General features: G+C 31.7%; 2 protein-coding genes across 3 annotated transcripts; one reads left to right on the top strand and one right to left on the bottom strand.

The window, feature by feature from the left end:
* Positions 1–10488: 10488 nt before the first annotated feature.
* LOC134249912 (metalloproteinase inhibitor 3-like) lies at positions 10489–15627 on the bottom strand. 2 transcript variants are annotated; one of them, XM_062732268.1, is made up of 5 exons: positions 15579–15627; positions 14343–14474; positions 12240–12331; positions 11049–11148; positions 10489–10653 (listed from the first exon to the last, which is right to left on the bottom strand). In XM_062732268.1, exons 2-5 carry the CDS (start codon positions 14365–14367, stop codon positions 10547–10549), a joined length of 324 nt encoding a protein of 107 aa, XP_062588252.1. In that variant the 5' UTR covers positions 14368–14474; positions 15579–15627; the 3' UTR covers positions 10489–10546. The 2 variants fall into 2 exon arrangements, with proteins under 2 accessions (XP_062588252.1, XP_062588251.1); XM_062732267.1 differs by lacking the exons at positions 14343–14474; positions 15579–15627 and adding an exon at positions 12722–12991.
* An 806-nt stretch (positions 15628–16433) lies between these two features.
* Positions 16434–17360, top strand: LOC134249911 (P2Y purinoceptor 1-like). Its single transcript, XM_062732266.1, has one exon. The coding sequence runs from the start codon at positions 16445–16447 to the stop codon at positions 16994–16996; it is 552 nt and encodes a 183-aa protein (XP_062588250.1). The 5' UTR covers positions 16434–16444; the 3' UTR covers positions 16997–17360.
* Positions 17361–19801: the final 2441 nt, after the last annotated feature.

Here is a 19801-nt window from a genome sequence, read left to right as displayed (position 1 = left end):
CCTATAAATTTTTGTAGATAGTTTTTTGCTTACAGACCCAGTCGGATGTTTATCTTCTGGGCTATCATCCCCTAATCTAAAATGGCTGACATGACTTCTGATGAATTTACCAAACTGCTGCTCATTTTGGGATTTGTTGATCTGACCAACTGTAAATGAAGGCATAGAGATATTTATTTTGTCAAGAAATTTTTATCTCTTAAAAGTGTGGGAATTTTGCTTTAGGAACAATATAAGGTCGGCTGGATGACCATATACTGTAAGAGTTTTTAAATTCTAAATCATTTTATCCAAGGTTTGTTCAAATCGTACCGCTTCTGCTGTATATTGAGATATTTCCAGTAATTTTTCTCTCTCGTCTTTCGTGTATTCATCCAAGGTTTCTTTCAAAATTGCGCTGATATGATCTATAAAATCCTGAGCTTGTTTTTTACATCTTCTCTCTAATATCTTTATGGTGGGTCTTTATTTCCCTTTCTCGATCTCTGAAATCCTGTATCCTTTGAATAATCTCCGACTTAAACTGTCCCCTCATTTTAGAGAATTCATCTTTGGTTTCAGCCTTTTGTTTCTCGTACATATCCTTTAATTTTCAGATAGCGTGATTTCCGTGATTTTCCTGAATGCGCGCAATGCACACAGGGACTTGACACTCTTCGCAACAGGCTTCGTACGCTTGAGTTGAGTGGACGTCGCACATTTTGATCCGATTTGTTGGATGAAGTCTCTCAGACAGACGGACGATGTTGTGTCCGGACGGAACTTTACTTTTAAGATAAAAGACTTTACATCGAGGACAGATTGCATCTCTACACGGAACACAGTGAAATACAGCTGGCTCGTCCTCGCAGTATTGACATCGAATGATGTCCAATGCTTGTGAGCAGGTCGTTACAATACAGCTGTATATCCTGAAAAGTGGATATGCTTTATTAGGTTCACAAAAAAGTTCATAATTTATTTCTAGAAATATTAAAGCAAAAGAGCTATTCGGAAACAATTGAAACATTTGCTTTAACTCTATAGAGTGCACAGAGAAATACAGGAAAATTCGTCAACATTTTCGGAAGAAAGAAAAAGAAAATCAAATATGCAAAATTTCTAATTTATAGGATAAGAAGATAAGCTATGTTAAAATTATAAATATGCATTTAATTATCAATCGGGGGCAGCATCGACACGTCATTTTACGGTAGCCTAGTTGTAGAGCAATTGCCACGTCAAACCTAAAACATAAACATAGGTAGTGACTGTCCCTTCGCTAAACGCTTGGCATTAGAAGTTAAAGTCACGGGTCTTTCAAATATGAAAGACATTGGCACACTAAAGAACACGTTAAATGTTATTAATTTTTCCACATATTCATGTATCCAAGGAATAAGTACAATAGTCATGAAAAATAAAATATATTTTTTTCTCCAAAGAAAGAAAAACACTTACTAACAACATGAAGATTTGTTTTATTATATTTGAAAAAAGGCGTTTACAATGTCTTTTCAAGTTTAAAGGGAAAATTAGTTAAGCTTGATTCACCCGAGGTGCATATCTTAACAAATTTTCTTCCGTCAACTTCCCTTATTTAAGCAGCAGCATACCTTCGTCATCTGCATACAGAGTTTATATCTCTCATTTGATTCGAGACTCAAGAGCATGCTATACGTATTGTCAATTTCTAAAACGATGTAAATTATTGAAGAACAAGTTGATGAAACAAGAATATCAGTAGTCTTCTTTAAAGTCGTCATTTCGTAAGTTCCATGGTCGATACAATGATCTTGTCAGCAAATACAATTTATCATTGAGTCAAATGCTGACTGACGTTATCATACCAATTGTTAGTCCATTATTTACACACTAAATTGACGACTGATTTTTCTGTTATTTCCCAATCATGACATGTGTCTAAAATATATATTCTATTTAATAAATAAATATCATTGGTGTGGCCATTGGCCCCTTCCCCTGGTCGGGTCTTCTCTTTTCAAGATTCAAGGAACTGCCGCTGAGTAATGCTATAAAAAACAAGTTCTGACGAGTTTTAAAAGCAACAAATATAAAGTCTGCAGAATGTCTGGAAAATTTAGATAAAATATCTGAAAAGAATAAAATAATTTAATTTATTATATAGATTTGACATCTATCTAATCTTATTTTACGAATAAGTATATCCTTTTAATTTCAAATAAATCAAGCTGTTTAATAATTTATTTTTGTGATTTTGAAGAATTTCTTCCTTAGAAAGGGTAGTATGAGTATAAGTAGGATTACCACTTGTAGAATTAAATCCAAGTTCTTCTAGAATGCAGTTTACACAATGAGCCTTATAACGAAGACAATGTTGTTACCTGCTTTGTCGGCAGGAACCAGTACGTACTGATCGTGTAATCTATCTAATTCTTTTTTCACTTCCGGTTAATTGAACACAGAAGGAAAGATGGCTTTCATATTGCCCCTCAATCTTTTAATACGTGACTTTAACATGGATCTGATACATTAATCCATTCTGACAAGGTGTCATTCAGGATGTGAAAGTGAGCGATTATGATTTTTCCATACTTTGAAAATTCTTTCTTTCTTAAATGCGTTTCTGTTCTTATTTTTTTTTTCAGTTTGCATTTTATGTAAACTTAGATTTATTGAAAGTTTTCCACATCATACCAGTTATAAATATATATATAATATTTGGATGAAGCATAGGCATCAGTACCGGGAAGGGTGGGGTGGGGACTTACATGTGGGCACACAAATGTTTTGCAAACATATATACATAATATATGTATGCATTAGAAATTGGGGCTAACCTGGGGGTGGGGTTGGGGGTTGGGCGGGGTCAACTTTCAATTTGCTACCGACGGCTATGTACAATGTATAAGAAAAAAAAAGTGTTTGGATGAGAGTCCTTTTACTCGTCTTCTCCTTGTTTTCAATAAGGTCAAATGAATACATATAAATTAAAAATAAGTTTTTCGAAAGATATAATTATTATAAATTGATTCTATCTATTACTGAAATCTAAGTCTAGAATTTTTTGTTTCATACTTATTTTTTTCAAAGTGCGTTAATGCCCACATGGTTAAAAATGTTTATGTACACACTTTACGCACTTTGAAATTATTTTTTCAAAGTGCGTTGAGTGTGTCAAAAATTTAACGCACTTTGAAAAAAATTTCAAAGTGCGTTGATTTTGTCCCAAATTTAACACACTTTAATTTTTTTTTTCAAAGTGCGTAATTTTTTCAAAGTGCGTTGCCACATGGGTTCTTTGTAAATGAGATTTTTGGAGATAATGAAAATGCAGAATTTAAGATCAAAAGTCCATCAAACAATATAAAAAAGAAGCAGAGGAAACACGGACCTCAAAAACATATGAAGTGGGATCAGATGCTATTGAGGAGTAAGCATCCCCTGCTGACCCATCACACCAACCGTATGCTCCTTGTCCTGATCGGAAAACAACGGGGAAAAACGTCGTTTGTTTAGTGTATAAATAATGGACTAACAATTTGTATGATTAATTGATTGTACGTTGTTTAACGTTTCTCGCGAGATTTTTTTTTCACTCATATGGAGATTCCACCACTTGTCGATGGGGAGCTACAAGTTTTGTCCTATACACTGCACTCGGAGCCATTGAGCAGTGAGAGATCCTTTTTGTGCCAGCACCTACTGCGACATGGGACCTTGGTTGACATGATCTTATCCGAAGGAATGGTCTCCGTGTCCCACAGTTGGATTCGAACCCACGACATAGGGATCAACTCCTTACTTTGCGACTCGAGGGCAGACGCTTTTACCACTTAGCCACGCGGGTGACAACAATTTTTATGCAAACCAATTTGTATTGAAAATTTCAGTCAGCATTTGACTCAATGAAAAATTGTATTTGCTGACAAGTCATTGTATCAACCATAGGACTTAAACTTGAAACAAAACTGATAATTTTCTTATTTCATCAACTTGTTTGTAAATAATTAGCCTCATTTTATAATCTGTTTCTACGTAGAGTATGATCTTGCGTATCGAACCAACTGAAATATATATTAACTTAAGGGTTGAAGGTAAATTGCTGCATAAGTAAGCGGAGTTGAGAATAGAAAAGTTGCTGCCATCACGTTTATCATAGAGCTTGGTTGTTAGATTACCATTAACGTCTTCAAGTCAAATATCCAAATATAAAACATATGTCTCAGTCTCTGTGGTGTCTTTTATCTAAAGCTCATCAAGATATATCATACTGACATAAGAATGGAAGTTACTATTGTTTCTTGACAATACATCGTCGATATATCTAAATGACAGCAAGCGTTTTCTTCTTGTCACCCATAATTTTTTTGCACGCATTCTGTTTCATGTGAATACAAAATTAAGTCTGCGTAAAAGGGGCGCAATTTGAAATAGATTTTTGGAAGACCTGGTCTCCAAAAACACAAAGATATCGTCAATCAGAAACTCAAGCACCTTTCTAATATCAACTTCAGATTGCTTGTATATACAATCAGAATATTTTTCAACAAAATAATTTATCGAATGACCGATGACAAGTTAAATGAATTCATGAGTTTTATTGAAAAAATAGCTGTAAATGATATTATCAAAGACTAGACGACGTTATGCGTCAGGTCATCGAAGCGAAATTCGATCAAGTGATTGAGTTCAAGGAAAAACTTTCCTCTGTCGAATCATCTACTCTTCTCGTTGAAGCCGCCTATGATGACTATTGGGGGTCTGGACTGGATAAAAAAGGAACACAGTACACTGAGATTAGCGCGTGGCCTGGGAAAAACACTATGGGCCAGATTCTGACGGAGATCATGAGATCAAAACGGCCAAATCCAAACACGGCTCAGAAAAGCCAGTTGGTAAGAAACCGCAGAAATAACAGCAAATCAAGTAACAAAGCATGAATGTTTAATGTGAATCTTCAGACACTGTTAGAATTTTGGAATATTTCTTTTGTCACAAAACATGTTTTTTTTCACAGATCTTAAATGAATAATCTTGAAATATTGTCAGTAAATGTCCGTGGACTAAACTCGGACGAAAAAAGGGTTAAACTATATACATGGTTAAATGATACGAAAATAGATGTTATTTTTTTACAAGAGACCCATTATGTCGAGAAAAATAAGATCAAATATGACTCAAGATGGTTCGGAAAGTCATTTCATTGTTATAGTGACTCATCATTCAGTCGAGGTGTCAGTATTTTATTTAAGAAAGAATTGAATACAGAAATAGTTGAGAAACATGTATCTCATGACGGTAGAAGATTATTTTTAAAAGTAAAAATAAATGAAATATTATATTCATTTATAAATATTTATGCACCAAACTCTGTAAAAGAAAGAGGTCTATTTTTTCAAACATTGCATAGTTTCATGCATAAAAAGTGTACACCAGATGATGATAATATTATTTTATGTGGTGATTTTAATTGTAAAATTGATAATGATCACGATCAAAGTATTCAAAAGCTAAAAAAAATACTAAATTCGTTTGATTTAATAGATACATGGAAAACGAAATATCCAACCTCAAATGGATAGACATGGTGCAATTCAGAAAATATTCCTAGTAGTAGAATAGATTATATATTATTAAGCAAAAATTTTGCCTTGGACTTAAATAACATAATTATACGTAAAATTCCTGGAACAAATTTCGGAAAAAGAATGTCTGATCATAGGGTATTAAAAATATCATTTAAATTAGATGAGAAAAAACGAGGGAGTGGGTACTGGAAATTAAACAATTCCCATTTAACTGATTTAGAATATAAAAAAGGAATTAAAAATATAATAAGTGAGCTACAAGAACAGCAGGTAAACCCGATAGATAGGTGGGAATCTTTCAAAATTAAAGCAAGAGATTTTCTATTAGATTCGCAAAAAAATCAAGTCAAAATATTAAGCAAAAAATTAACTTATTAGAAAAGGAATTAGATAAAATAGAAGAATCAGATTTTCAAAATATTGACATGAACAAAAAACGCAAAATAGAAAGAGAATTAGATGAGCTTTATGACAAAAAGTGTAAAGGTGCCTTTGTGAGATCACGATCAAAATGGATATTAGAAGGTGAAAAATGTTCAAAATTTTTTCTTAATTTAGAAAAAAGTAGACAAAAACAAAATGTCATAAAAGAATTAAAGATAAATAACAATAATATAGAGACTACGGATGACATTTTAGGCGCTATGTGTGAATTTTATGAAAATCTATACGCTTCAAATAATATATCTGACGATGGCATAGACAATTATTTATCTTCAATTGAACTGGAAAATACACTAAGCGAAAGCGACGCTAATTTCTGTGAACAATTTCCTTCTCTAGAGGAATGTTCTGAAGCAGTATTTAATCTAAAACCTAACAAATCGCCCGGGTTAGATGGTCTCACAAACGAATTTTATCAATGTTTTTGGAAAGATATACAACCTCTGTTTTACGAAGCATTGAAAAAGATTTTTGAAAATGAACAAATGAGTTTTTCACAGAGAGTTGCAGTTATCTCTCTTTTATATAAGAAAGGCGATGAAAAAAATTTAAAAAACTATCGCCCAATCAGTTTAACTAATACTGACTATAAAATAATTGCTTTTATATTCGCAAAAAGATTGCAAAATGTTATTGGAAATATAATCAATGAAAATCAATCTGCATATATCAAAGGGAGATATATTGGTGAAAATGCTAGAATTCTTTTAGATATATTAGAATATTGTGAAGAAACCAACAATGATGGGATATTGCTATTTTTAGACTTTGAAAAGGCTTTTGATTCGATAGAATGGAAGATTTTACTCAAAACTTTAGAGAAATGCAACCTTAAAGCAATTTTTTAAAATGGATGAAAATTCTTTATAAAAATGCAGTATTTCGATTTAAAAACAATGGGTAAGTATCTTAAACATGCACTCTGTATAGGGGAATTCGCCAGGGGCGTCCGATCTCAGCGATATTATTTCTATTTGTCGCTGATATTCTAGCTCTTAAAATTCAGAATTAAGACCAAATTTCTGGGATAAAACTATACGATAGGGGTAAAGAATATAAACATGTCCATCATGCAGATGCTCTTACATTGTTTCTAAAAAAAATGTGGAATCGATGAAAGAATGTCTTAAAACAATACACGAGTTTTCTAAATACGCCGGATCCAAGTTGAATATAGATAAAACTGAATGCATCTTGACAGGAGCATTGAGTCGTGTCGGAGAAAAAATAGAAGGTATTAAAGTAAATACTTCATCTCTTAAATGTTTGGGCATATACATAGGTGTAAATAAAGATGAATGCTATAGAAAAAATTGGGTTGATAAATGTGAAAATATGCAAAAACTCTTTGAATCATGGAAAAAAAGAAAACTCACAATTTTTGGCAAGACTGAAATAATAAACAGCTTAGGTATAAGTAAATTCATCTATGTTGCATCTATCTTGCCTATTCCAAAAGAAAACGAATTAAAAAAAATAAGCAAATTAATTTTTAACTTCCTTTGGGACTCCAGAGACAGGATTAAACGGAATACATTAATTGGTAAAATAGAAGAAGGGGGGATTGGAGTAGTTGACGTACTTACTAAGTTCCAGGCATTAAAAGCTGCTTGGATACCACGCCTTATAAATAATGCTGATCACAACTCTTTGCACTCTCACCTTGAGAATTTATTAGAGACATATAATGTAAATGTTGAATATATATTAAAAACCAACAGCAGTAGTCTAAACGACTTTGACCCATTTAAAAGATTACCATTGTTTTATAAAGAGATTTTTATTTATTTTAATCAATGTAAAAAACTTCCTGACCTAAAAAGGATGAATATAAACGAAATTCTACAAGAACCAATATGGAATAATAGACTCTTTTTATTTAAGGGGAAAACGATATTCTTTAAACACTGGGTTAAAAATATAAAATATGTAAAAGACCTGTTTTCAGATGCTGGTTTTAAAACTATCGGAAATATAGGAGAAGAAATTCAAAAAAAGTCAAATATATTGTGTGAATATAAAATAATTTACTCTGTTTTTAAATATATTAGAGAAAAAAATGGATATCAACAACATAAATTTATTAATATAAAGAATAAAAGGTATTTTAATTTTCATGGAAACTATTGTAAGATTGAAAGTAAGAAGTGTCATTTTTTTTATAATGTCCTTTTGAGTAAGAAATTTTCTCCGCCAAAACATCAGCGTTTACTTGGAGAAATATTCAATGTTAATCAAGAAATGTGGAAATCTATTTATCAGCAAAAGATTAAAGTAGCTGTAGATAAAAACATTGCAGATTTCAATTACAAATTACTACACAATTTACTTTGTTGTAAAAAATATATGGTAAAATGGAAAAAAGAAACCTCAGATAAGTGTTCTATCTGTTCTAATGTAGAAGACATGCAACATCTTATTTTTGAATGTAGAAATGTTAAATATATCTGGGATATAGCTTCCACTGTGTTGAAAATTAAAATCCAATGGAAAGACATTATTATTGGTTTTTACTTAGAATGTAATAAGAAAACATATTTTTTGAATAATTTTATTTCCTTTATTGCATTAAAGATATATAAATACAAAATGTTCTGTAGAATAGAAAATCTTGATGAAACTGAATATAATATTTTACATCATATAAAAAAATCCACAGTATTTTGGTGCAAAGTAATTAAATGTTGTAATTATTCACTTAATGTTGATATTATTGATAAGTTTACAAAATTACTGTAAATTGTATTTGTATGTAAATACATTTATGTATATCAATAATACATTTAGAATTTAGTTTTATAAGTTTAATAATTCCCGCTACTGGCAGTTTCAGTCCCCCTAGTAGTGCTGCTGAAGGGGAACCCAAGGACTGAGCCAGTCTATGTGATCTCCCCTTTAAACAGCAATGGGAATGTGTATTCATATACTCCTCTTATATATTGATTGTAAAATTAATACAATAATATTTTCAATTACTTATATTTTAGATATATAAAAACATTCTAATATAAACATTATTTGTTTATAAAAAATAATGTAACTATTATTACTTATGTACGCTATTTGTCTTACAATATCAATAATCATCCTGCGAGGTGATATAGAATTTAATTTTTGTAAATGTATTTAGATGGAGTTTAGTCAGGGCCCCATCCCTGGCAACTGCCATAAATATCTGAGTAGGGAATTTGTATGTTATAGCATAGGTCTGGGAAATAAAATTAAATCAGATCAAAAAAAAAAAAAAAAAAAAAAAAAAAAAAAAAAAGACTAGACTTTAATTTATTGTGTATATAGTTGAAAGTCCTACGTTTTTAAGCTGTAAATGTTTGTAAAATTTTGTGATTTCAAATTGTCAAAAAGTTCCTTGGAATTTTTAAGTATCCACATCTGATTTACATTATTTCCTGAATATATATTTTGTACGGTGCTGTTGAAGTTTCTACTTCACTGCTATTAGTTTCTTAGTAATAAGTAACGAAAGAGGCTTTGTCGAAAATTTATTGGAACACATTATGTATCTTTGTTTGTGATGATTCTTATGTAGTTTAAGAAGCCAATATGCATATGGTAGTTCAAATTCATTTTGTAATTGTTTGTTTGTGATATTGAAAATACTCAAAACTGAATTGAAGAATTTCCTCCTTAGAAAGAGAACTATGAGTATAAGATGGATAAATACTTGAAAATTAAATCCACGTTCTTCTAAAATACAATTTATATAATTAGCTTTTCGAACGAAGACAGTTACGTACTGATTATGTAATCTATCCAGTTCTTTTTCCACTTTTGGATTATTCAATACAGAAGAATAGATGGTTTTGATATTGCCCCTCAATCTTTTAATACGAGATTTTAACATGGATTTGTAACATTTAATCCATTCTGACAATATTTCAGAGATTTCCTTTCTAAATTGGCCCATCGTCTAAGTTTTTTTATATATATAAATAATTGATGTTTAAACTGGAACCATTTCCTTTTCCAAGGTATTACAAGTGTATTTATTGTGAACATTTTCAAGCTACATATTTATGTACGTTTGCTGACATTCCTGTTTGATGATTCTTGATGGATTATGGGATATGCGTGCATTTCATTACTAGTATATATCTAAATATCTGTACGCAATTTAATTATGAAATTAAACGTATTATAAGCCATTTGATAACGATCCTTTACTAAAGAAATGTTTCCCATCTTTGATCTTGAACTTGTTTAATTCCATATAGACCTATTGATTTATTATTTCGATTTTATTGATATTAAAAAACCAAAAAAAAGTAATTATGTTCGATTCCACCAAGGCCTGTATCGACCGTTGTGCCAGCCGCTTTTTTTCTGTGACAGGTATCCTAGAAAACAAGGAGCATATTTTTTTTAAAAGTAATCATTAACTTTTCTTCATGACGTAATATAGGATTAGGAACGACAAAAGAAATTTAAAGACGCATACAATCTTATGAAATTAGTACATATATCGTTTTATTAATTGTATCATTCATTCACGTTTATAAAGATGACATATTTCAAACTAGAGACAAACTTGTCTAACGTTTTCTACAGAATAGTCCTTTCCTCTGTGAGAGAGGAATTCTCCTCCATTCCCGAACATACTGACAGGAGTTGGTGGAAAATCTGTACTTATTTACACTACCTAGAAGATAAATAAAAAAGTGTTCATTCATTTTTCTTTGGCAATTAAACAGCGTGGTATTTTACACATGTATTCATTTCATAATTGCTCTGATATTTATATCATAGTTAAACAATTGTTTATCATTTGTGTTCAAGATTGATATAAATTAAATCGGATCAGGAGATTTAAATACTTTTTTCATTTTAGTCTAAATTAAAAACGAATATGGCATTGATAAGGGATTAAAACAAATTATAAGAGCCTTGTAGAAAACAATATTAAAAGTATATAAGCATTTATAACGTTTTATAGCGTCAGTTTTAGTCCATCCTTTACGAAAAAAGTCTTAAAGGGATTGAATAATACCATATTTCTAGATGTCATACAAACTATTATACGTTGGGTAATATTACCGGAAATGACGTAAGTTTTCCCGACTTGTAAATTGACACCACAAGCAGCACTGGAGACATTGGATTCAATTCGAATCACGTACTTTAGATATTTGGATCTCTGTAAAATAATATTTATTAGGAGAAATAAGAAAAAAAAATAGTTAGTAAATTAGCCAAATTGCAACAGAATATAAAATCAATGAATTGTTTAAAATTTAATGACAACTTAATCATTTCGTACGGTCTAGGGTTGATACAACGACCTTGTCTGTGTATAAAATTTATCATTAAGTCACATGATAACGTATGTGTTCCATTTTGTACATACTGCATTGTCGACAGATTGTTTGTTATTTCCCGATCATGACAAGGGCACTTTTGATATTCCTGTTGCCTCGCTTTTCAGTCAACAGCATACCTTGTTTTAAAAGTTGATGGATTAAGAACACACTCTTTTGTTATGAATCAAGAATGGGAGACAAAAACACATTTGCAGATTATAAGGGTAAATGTTTATTGCTACATAAGTAAAGAAAACTGACGATAGAAAAGTTAAAAACAAAACATTTAATTTTCATAAAACTTTCATGCTAGGCTACCATTCACACCTTTTCCTTTAAGATATACAGTATAAAACAGGTGTGTCTTTTTTTTAAGTTCAATCGGATATATCGTATCGACATAAAAACCTAAGAAACTTAGGTTAAATGATAATGCATGGCCCCGTCAATATACCTGGATGTAGAGAGATGAAAGTCAAAACAGGAGTATTCTCCTTTTTTATGTAAATTGTTTTGTATAAATGTAATGTATTTACAGTTAATCAATGGGATCGTACCTGGTCATTTCCAGGGTTTGGGATGTTCAACATTAACTGGTTTAAAATTGATTGGTACGATTTAAATGGACTGCAAAAAATATACAAAACATGTTCAAATAGAAAATCTCTCCAACCGTCAAATAAATTATCTGGTAGTCTCCCAATGAGCCCTGAAAAATTCTGTAGGAGATTCAGAACATTAATACGCAAACAATCAATCAACCTATTCTCACAAGAAACAAAAAAAGCAATCAATCAATCAGGTAATCAATCAATTAGTAAGGTAATCAAATCAATACGCAAACAATTAATCAATCTATTCTCACACGAAATATAAATCAATCAGTCAATCAATCAATCAATCAATCAAGATTTCAAGGAAAAAATACCTTAAAGACACGCTGTACGACTACTGTGTAGATATTCCTATCCCCTGGCGCTTGTCCGATTCTTCTAACTCCAACAACATATCCTAGGATTGCTTTGAACATATAAACATGAAAAGTAAAATTTAATATCCTTCAGGAATTTTATGGTACTATCACGCGAAAGAACACAAACTAAAGAATAAAATTGTTATAAATCTATAAACGAAGAGAATAAGAAAAATCATATTTCTTTAAAATAACTACCACTTTATTTTCGTAATTCAAAATCAAACACAATTCTATGGGGTTTTCACAAAAAGTTATTAAAGTTTGAAAACGCTTACATTTTATGTAAATCTAATTACATTTATATTAAATGAATGTTTATTGATCAACAATATATATACTTTTATCATTTTAGAACTTTTATGAACTCTTCAAAACTAGAAAAAAAAACTTAAGAAACGAAAACAATGTGATGAAATCGTTTAAGAATGACATACAATAGTCAGAACCACATCCATTAGGAGGGATAGGGAGACATGTGCAGGCCTCGGAGTAATACAGGTACAGGGACAGGGAACACAGGGTCAGTATCAACCTCATCTCTACCAGACGTCTGACGGAGCTATAACACACGTCTACAGTCGTTATTCTATATAACCTGTATTTTCCTACGTGCTACCCTTTAAGAAGTTGGTTATTTTTACATTTCAGTGCATTCTGATAATAGAGAAAATATCTCCGCCTTTTCTATGTTCTTGCATACATACTACAAGTACAGCAATGACACGTATAAAAGAACTCACAAACATTATATATGTATAACATCTGTACCTTGATATCGAGTATTTTACTTTGATAAGGTTTACCATAAGTAATGTTTAACAATTAGAGTGTATATATGTGCTCCTTATTACATCTATACATGTAATTAGTATTTCGTTATAACGAGTTAATTATTTCGTTATAAAAGTTTTGTTAATTGTATAGGGAAACTTATCAAATCTTTAATATGCATTAAGCAACAGCGAATAGAAAAATATCGACTTTTTTTTTTAAAATGCAATTTGATTAACAAATATATTAAAGGTTAAAAACTTCAGTATTAAGGCATTAAGAAAAAATCCATGTTTTTTAATAGTACTAATTCGGTATTCTAGATAGTTTATCTTTCTCTCAATTATTATATATTACATGGCTTAAATAGCTTGTGTTATCCTTGCAAGAAACCACAGGTCACTTCTTATTTCATATCATGTCAACAAAAATCAGTGAAATATTCTAGAGGGACTATTTTCAATCAAAATCCAATTATTATATATTAAACTGCATTAAAATGGCACAAATGGTAAAACTGCATTTAAATGGTACAAATTTCAACTTTTTACATGACCCTTTTTGGGACTTCAAATATACCTTGAATCATGTTATAATGTAAAAAAGAAAGTTTTTGCATGAAAAGGTAATCATTTCAACCTTAATTTTAAGACTTTTTGAATTAGATAATGATTTTAAGAGTTATCCTTCATGACTGAAGAGTCGTCTGCGTTGCGCAGTGGTTAGAGTCGCGAGTTAAGGAGCCAATCCTTAATTACTTCGTGGGTTCGAATCCCGACGTGGAGACCGGTCCTTCGGATGACACGGTATAAATTGAGGTCTCGTGTCGCAGTAGTCGCTGGCACGAAAAAGATTCCTCCCTGCCCAATGGCCCTAAGTGCCAAGATGCAGCTCTCTACCGGTAAGTGGTGACGTCTCCATATGAGTGAATCATTCTCGAGACGGACGTTAAACAATATATAATCAATCCTGAATGAATGAATGAATGAAGACATGTTATCCTTTTACAATATACTTTCATACATGTATTTCATTATTACTTGTATGAAATTGGACAAAGAAAAGGGATATAAATTTTCACACCATAATGTTTTTGATAATATATATTCAAAAATAAAGATTTTATTCTTTTGTTTTACACCCTCTTAATTAGTTTTTTTCACTCATTTTGAGAAGTGATGAGGCATCAGATTTTAAGCTGTTTCAGGCCTTTATGGCCTCAAGTCAGGATTTTTTTTGTGCTATCACCGACTACAATACGGCACCTAAGTAAACAAGACTAGCTCTCATTCGTAGGAACGATCTCCATGTCCAAAAGTGGTATTCGAATCCGAAACTTAAGGATCTTCCGTCTTCTCAACACTGCAAGGGAACGCTTTCACTACCGCTCTTTGTGACTCTTCACAAAGATAAAAGCTGAAAAAGAATTTAGATGTTTGGTACAGAGTGTCAACTTTTGGAAGAAAAAATAAAAGTAAAATGTAAAATCAATTTTTGGAGGAAGTGAAAAAAATTACCTTAAAAAGAATCGAAATATTGATTCACCTATATAAATAAATGTAGAACAATATGTGTTTGTGAAACACTATGCACCCGTTTTTTTTTATTTTAAGCATATAGGTCAAAAAAAGGTCAATGTCATTTGTTGATTATTATCAAATATGAAGTCTGTATCTCTCAGGGTTCAATGTTATGGTGAAGGTTAAAAAAAGCTACTTTTAGCATCAGGACTAAATGAACAATACAAATCAGTGAAAGGGTTTTATTATTAGTATCATTATGCATAACTGTAAAGCAGTAAAAAGGTTTATTTGATATCGCAGGAGAGACATTGACTATGGTGGCCATTTTAAAGAATTTTATCATAAATAGCCATAAAAAACTCATTGTATGGTTCAAAAGTTATGGCGATAGTTAAAGATTGCAGAAAAAATATTTTAGTTCATAGACAGTCAAGGTTATTTTAATGAGTTTTAAAGAGTTTGTAACACATACTCTTTCATGTGTTATGACAAAGGTTAAAGTTTGCAGACAAACACACAAACAGATAAACAGACAAAAGCTATAACAACTAAAAAGAGCACAGTTAGTAATTATCTAATAATAAAGGATCGGCTTAATGAACAATACACAGGAGACTAGTATTTATCATTATACATAAGCTGTAAAGTACAAAAAAAGTTCATCTGATACAACTATATGCACATGAGAGAAAACCAAAAACAGGAAAGATTAAATTCCTTATTTCAGTGAAGATTTTAAACACGAAAAGTGTATCTTTTTACACAGTGAGGTATGTAAAATAAAATTCTTTCTAAAATTAAAAGTTTATCTTTCTATCATGTAAACCGAAAAATGTTATTCTTAATGTTTTCTTTACAATTATTCTGTTTTGTCTTGCTTGTCTAGTTAGTTTGTTTGAAAAAGTGTAAAATAGAATATGCAAATGAAACCAATTTCTTTGAACAGATTTTCTTGAAAAAGCATCTCATAAAGAAATTATGGTAAACACATCCTTACCATTCAAATGGAATCCAACAACTTTTGATAAAGAAACAACGTTAACACAGAACAACATCAGTGCTTTTGGGTATCCAATATCGTCTTCAACGATACAACCTCTTCAGAATATTTGGAACGAAACTCAAAACTTCTCTACTGAATTTAATTACAATGGATATAATGAGAATACTACAGTAGAATTAACATTCTATTTGTTCCATTCGAGGATGAATGATTTGACATCGGAAGGATTCCAAACAATTGTCGTAGTACTGGCAATTATACTTGGATTACTGGGTTTCATGGGAAATGTTGTCACCATCAGCAAGGTGTTGTGCGATAAAAAGTTTCACACTCCGACTTTTGTTGCCATTGGGTGCCTTGCTTTTCCAGACACTCTCAATATCGGTAGTTTGTTTCTGATTAAATTTTCTAACCTGGTTTCATTTGTTATTCAAAGATATGCTTTATTCTCAAGTATTTTTGAGTTCATAACCGTCAAATCCTTAGAAGAAGCTTTTGCCTATAGTTCTAGTGCACACATTGTATTTCTATTTATTATAAGATATTTAGTGACTGTCCATCCTTTACGAAGCAAAGCACGATTGACTACGTCTACTGTTATCTGCTGTTCTCTTGGGATTTGGATTTTATGTTTACTTTTTTCAATGTTTATTTCTTTAATGAAATTTGATGCAACTTTCACAGAATCTTTATTACATATTGCCATTGTGCACCTTTATTTTACTATTAATAATGCGACACATATTATGTGGGTTTTCCGGCCACAGGAAAACATGTAATTTTTCACCAGTAATAACCATATGGGGGGCGGGGAAAATCTTCTGAGCTCATCGCTCACAGTACCTCTAGTTCTATTTATTATGAGATATTTATTGACTGTCCATCCTTTACGAAGCAAAGCACGATTAACTACGTCAATTGTTATCTGTTGTTCTCTTATGGTTTGGATTTTATGTTTACTTTTTTCAGTGTTTATTCTTTTAATGATATTATGGGCTATAAAAGCTTCAAGTGATGAAATTGAATTACTTTTAATCATATATGTATTAATGCGAATTACTTTATGTGGGTTAATTCCGATATGTGTAATTCTTGCATTACATTTCCTAAAGAGGAAAGCCCTAAGAAAATCTTCTGTCACTAACAGCATCAGTAGAAGAATGGATGTCATAGTTTCCATTATATTATCAGTTTTTATCTACTTTCAAATCTCACAATTATTATACAGCGTCGTTGTATTATCCTTCTTTTTCTCAGATGAAAACAGCCCGTTTACCTATACCCATGAAGCATTTACCTTTGACATTGGTATAATCTTTGGTTTTCTGAATTTTTCTTGTAATCCTTATATACTCTTTTTTTCTTCCATGATCCTTACACACAAGAAAGGTAGTCTAACAAAGAACCCGTAGGTTTTACATAAATTACAATCTGACTTCGATAACTCACATTTTATTTGACCCAGAAAAATATTCGAGATATCCGACAAATCGACATATCTAAGATAAAATACTTGAAGAAAAAAGAATTAGAGACTTTCAAGTTGCCTCGATATATCCATGGTATTGACTAACTATATCCCGTGAGATATTGACGTTCAACTGTAGTTCTGTTGGATTGTAAAACGTTGTAGTGTATAACTATAAATAAATTTGTTTCATTATTTAGCAACCCCTTGAGAAATATGCAACCAGTAGTAAGATATTTTATTTATTTATGCATTTTATATTGCTTCTGCCAAATAAACAGCGCTTTTTGTATTAAACGTTCCTTTTATAAACAAGTATTTTTGTTAATAAATTAGATTTCTTGGAGATGTCCATTTGTTTTTTTCTTTGACATTAGGATAAAAAACGACATATAAATCATATAATAGTATTCTTAGAGCTCAGTTTTAACATTCGAAATAAAAGAAATAAACAACTGTTAAAGGAACGAACATTCACAGAACTTTTATTGCCAAAAAAAAAAAAAGAAATAAAACACCCAAATATAAATGGGACAAATACAGAAACATGTGGAAATAGCTAGTGTTGACTGGATACTAAACCAGAAAAAGCGAAATATCCGATATAATTTATAAGTCCGTTTTAAATGGGGTTTGAAAGTTGATTTCTGTGAAAAACAAAGAATACGATAGAAAAACGTGAAAAACAATTACATTGGATTTGTGTACTATGACTTTTTGCAATGTTGATATTTGTAGAGAAGTGAGATATATTAATTTTGGTACATACGTACAACAAGGTTCGAGTATAGGAATACGGATATAGTATACATACGCTTTTGTTAAAAAATGTAGATATAACGAAGGGCTTTCAAATAATACAAATTGAGTAGTTCAAACACGGACTTCTAAAGCAATAAATGTGGGATCAAGTGCCATGGTGGATTGAGCATCTAATGGCGATCGCTAACGCCCATCGTGTACTCCTTGTCATGATTGGGAAATAACGAAAAAAACAGTCATCAATTCAGTGTATAAATAATGGACTAACAAATAATATGAAAAAAAACGTCAGTCAGCATTTGACACAGTGGAAATTGTATTTGCTGACAAGGTCATTGTATCGACCATAGATGTAGAACGAAATGAACTGAGAGATATAAAGTCCATATGCAGGTGATGAAGGTACATGTATATTGCTGCATAAGAAAGTTGTCAATAAAAAAGTTTAAGTCATCACGTTTATCATGAAGGATATGAAGATAACGAACAGTATTCAATCTCAAAGTCCATAAAACAATACAAAATAAGAGCAGAGCAATACAGCCCTCCGAAACATTAGAGGTGGGATCAGGTGCCATGGAGCATCCCCTGCCGACCGGTCACACCTGCCGTGTGCTCCTTGTCATGATCAGGAAATAACGGGAAAAAAATCCGTCGTCAATTCAGTGTATAAATAATGGACTAACAATTGGTATGAAAAACCTTAGTCAGCATTTGACTCAATGATAAATTGTATTTGCTGACAAGGTCATTGTATCGATCATAGAGCTTACGAAATGATGACTTTAAACGAGACTGCTGATAACCTTGTTTCATCAACTTGCTTGTCAATAATTTACCTCGTTTCAGAAATTGTTCATACATAGAGCATGCTCTTGCGTATCGAATCAACTAAGTTATATATACTCCGTATGCAGATGATTAAGGTATATTGCTGAAGGTATTATTATAAGTAAGGAATGTTGACGATAGAAAGTTTAAGTCATCACGTTTATCATATAATTTGGTTGTTAGATTACCATTAGCGTCTTTTTCAAGTAAACTATCCAAGTATGAAACAGATGTGTCAGACTCTGTGGTATCTTTTATCTCAAGCTCACCAGGATATATCGTATCGACATCAGAATGGAAATTACTATTGTTAATTGACAATACGTCGTCGATATATCTAAATATCGAGTTGAAGGCCACAGCAAGTGTTTTCTTCTTTTCATAGAGCTTGGTTGCTAGATTACCATTTAAGTCGTTTTCAAGTAAAATATCCAAGTATGAAATACCGGTCACGGTAGCCTAGTGGTAGAGCGTTCGCTTCGTGATCGGGAGGCCCGGGTTCGATTCTCGATCGCGGCGCCGCGTCATACCTAAGACGTAAACAAAGGTAGTGACTGTTCCTTCGCCAAGCGCTCGGCACTAGAAGTGAAAGTCACGGGTCTTTCGGATATGACCTTAAAAACGTAGGTCCCTTGTCACGGTAGGCGTTGGCACGATAAAGAACCCTCACTGCTCAATGGCCCTGAGTGCCGAGTATAGGTCTAAATTTGAAGCCCTTCACCGGCATCGGTGACGTCTCCATTTGAGTGAAAAATTCTTAAGAGAGACGTTAAACAATATACAATCAATCAATCCAAGTATGAAACAGATGTGTCAGAGTGTGTGATATCTTTAATCTCGAGCTCACCAGGGAAATAAAGGGAAAAATCGTAGAAAAATTGATATGTAAAAAATCACCGAACGATAATTACAATTGTATGAAAATTGTCAATGAACATTTGACCCAGTGATAGGTTATATTAACTGACAAGGTCAACTCTTTTGTCAATAACTTAACTTGTTTCAGAAACTGTTCATAAGTAGAGTATGCTCTAGCATATAAAATCAACTAAAAGCTATAACCCGCAGATGCAGTTGATTAAGGTATACTGCTGCATAAGGAAGAGAATATTATATTTTATACCTAGTAGTATCATCCCTGATACTGGCGTATAGA

This window comes from Saccostrea cucullata, unplaced genomic scaffold (assembly GCF_032062105.1).
Source record: "Saccostrea cucullata isolate Sc308-1 unplaced genomic scaffold, CSIRO_AGI_Scuc_v1 ctg3136, whole genome shotgun sequence".
Taxonomy (NCBI): domain Eukaryota; kingdom Metazoa; phylum Mollusca; class Bivalvia; order Ostreida; family Ostreidae; genus Saccostrea; species Saccostrea cuccullata.
Note: the sequence above shows the minus strand (reverse complement) of the source record. Positions and strands in the feature narration are given on the sequence as shown.

Coding starts and splice junctions, on each gene's coding strand:
- LOC134249912 (XM_062732267.1), bottom strand. CDS start 12,824: ATGAGGTTGATACTGACCCTGTGTTCCCTGTCCCTGTACCTGTATTAC. Junction 11,149..12,239: donor TCGTACAGCGTGTCTTTAAG/GTATTTTTTCCT, acceptor ATTATTTTACAG/AGATCCAAATATCTAAAGTA. Junction 10,654..11,048: donor GAAAACTTACGTCATTTCCG/GTAATATTACCC, acceptor TTTATCTTCTAG/GTAGTGTAAATAAGTACAGA.
- LOC134249911 (XM_062732266.1), top strand. CDS start 16,445: ATGAGATATTTATTGACTGTCCATCCTTTACGAAGCAAAGCACGATTA.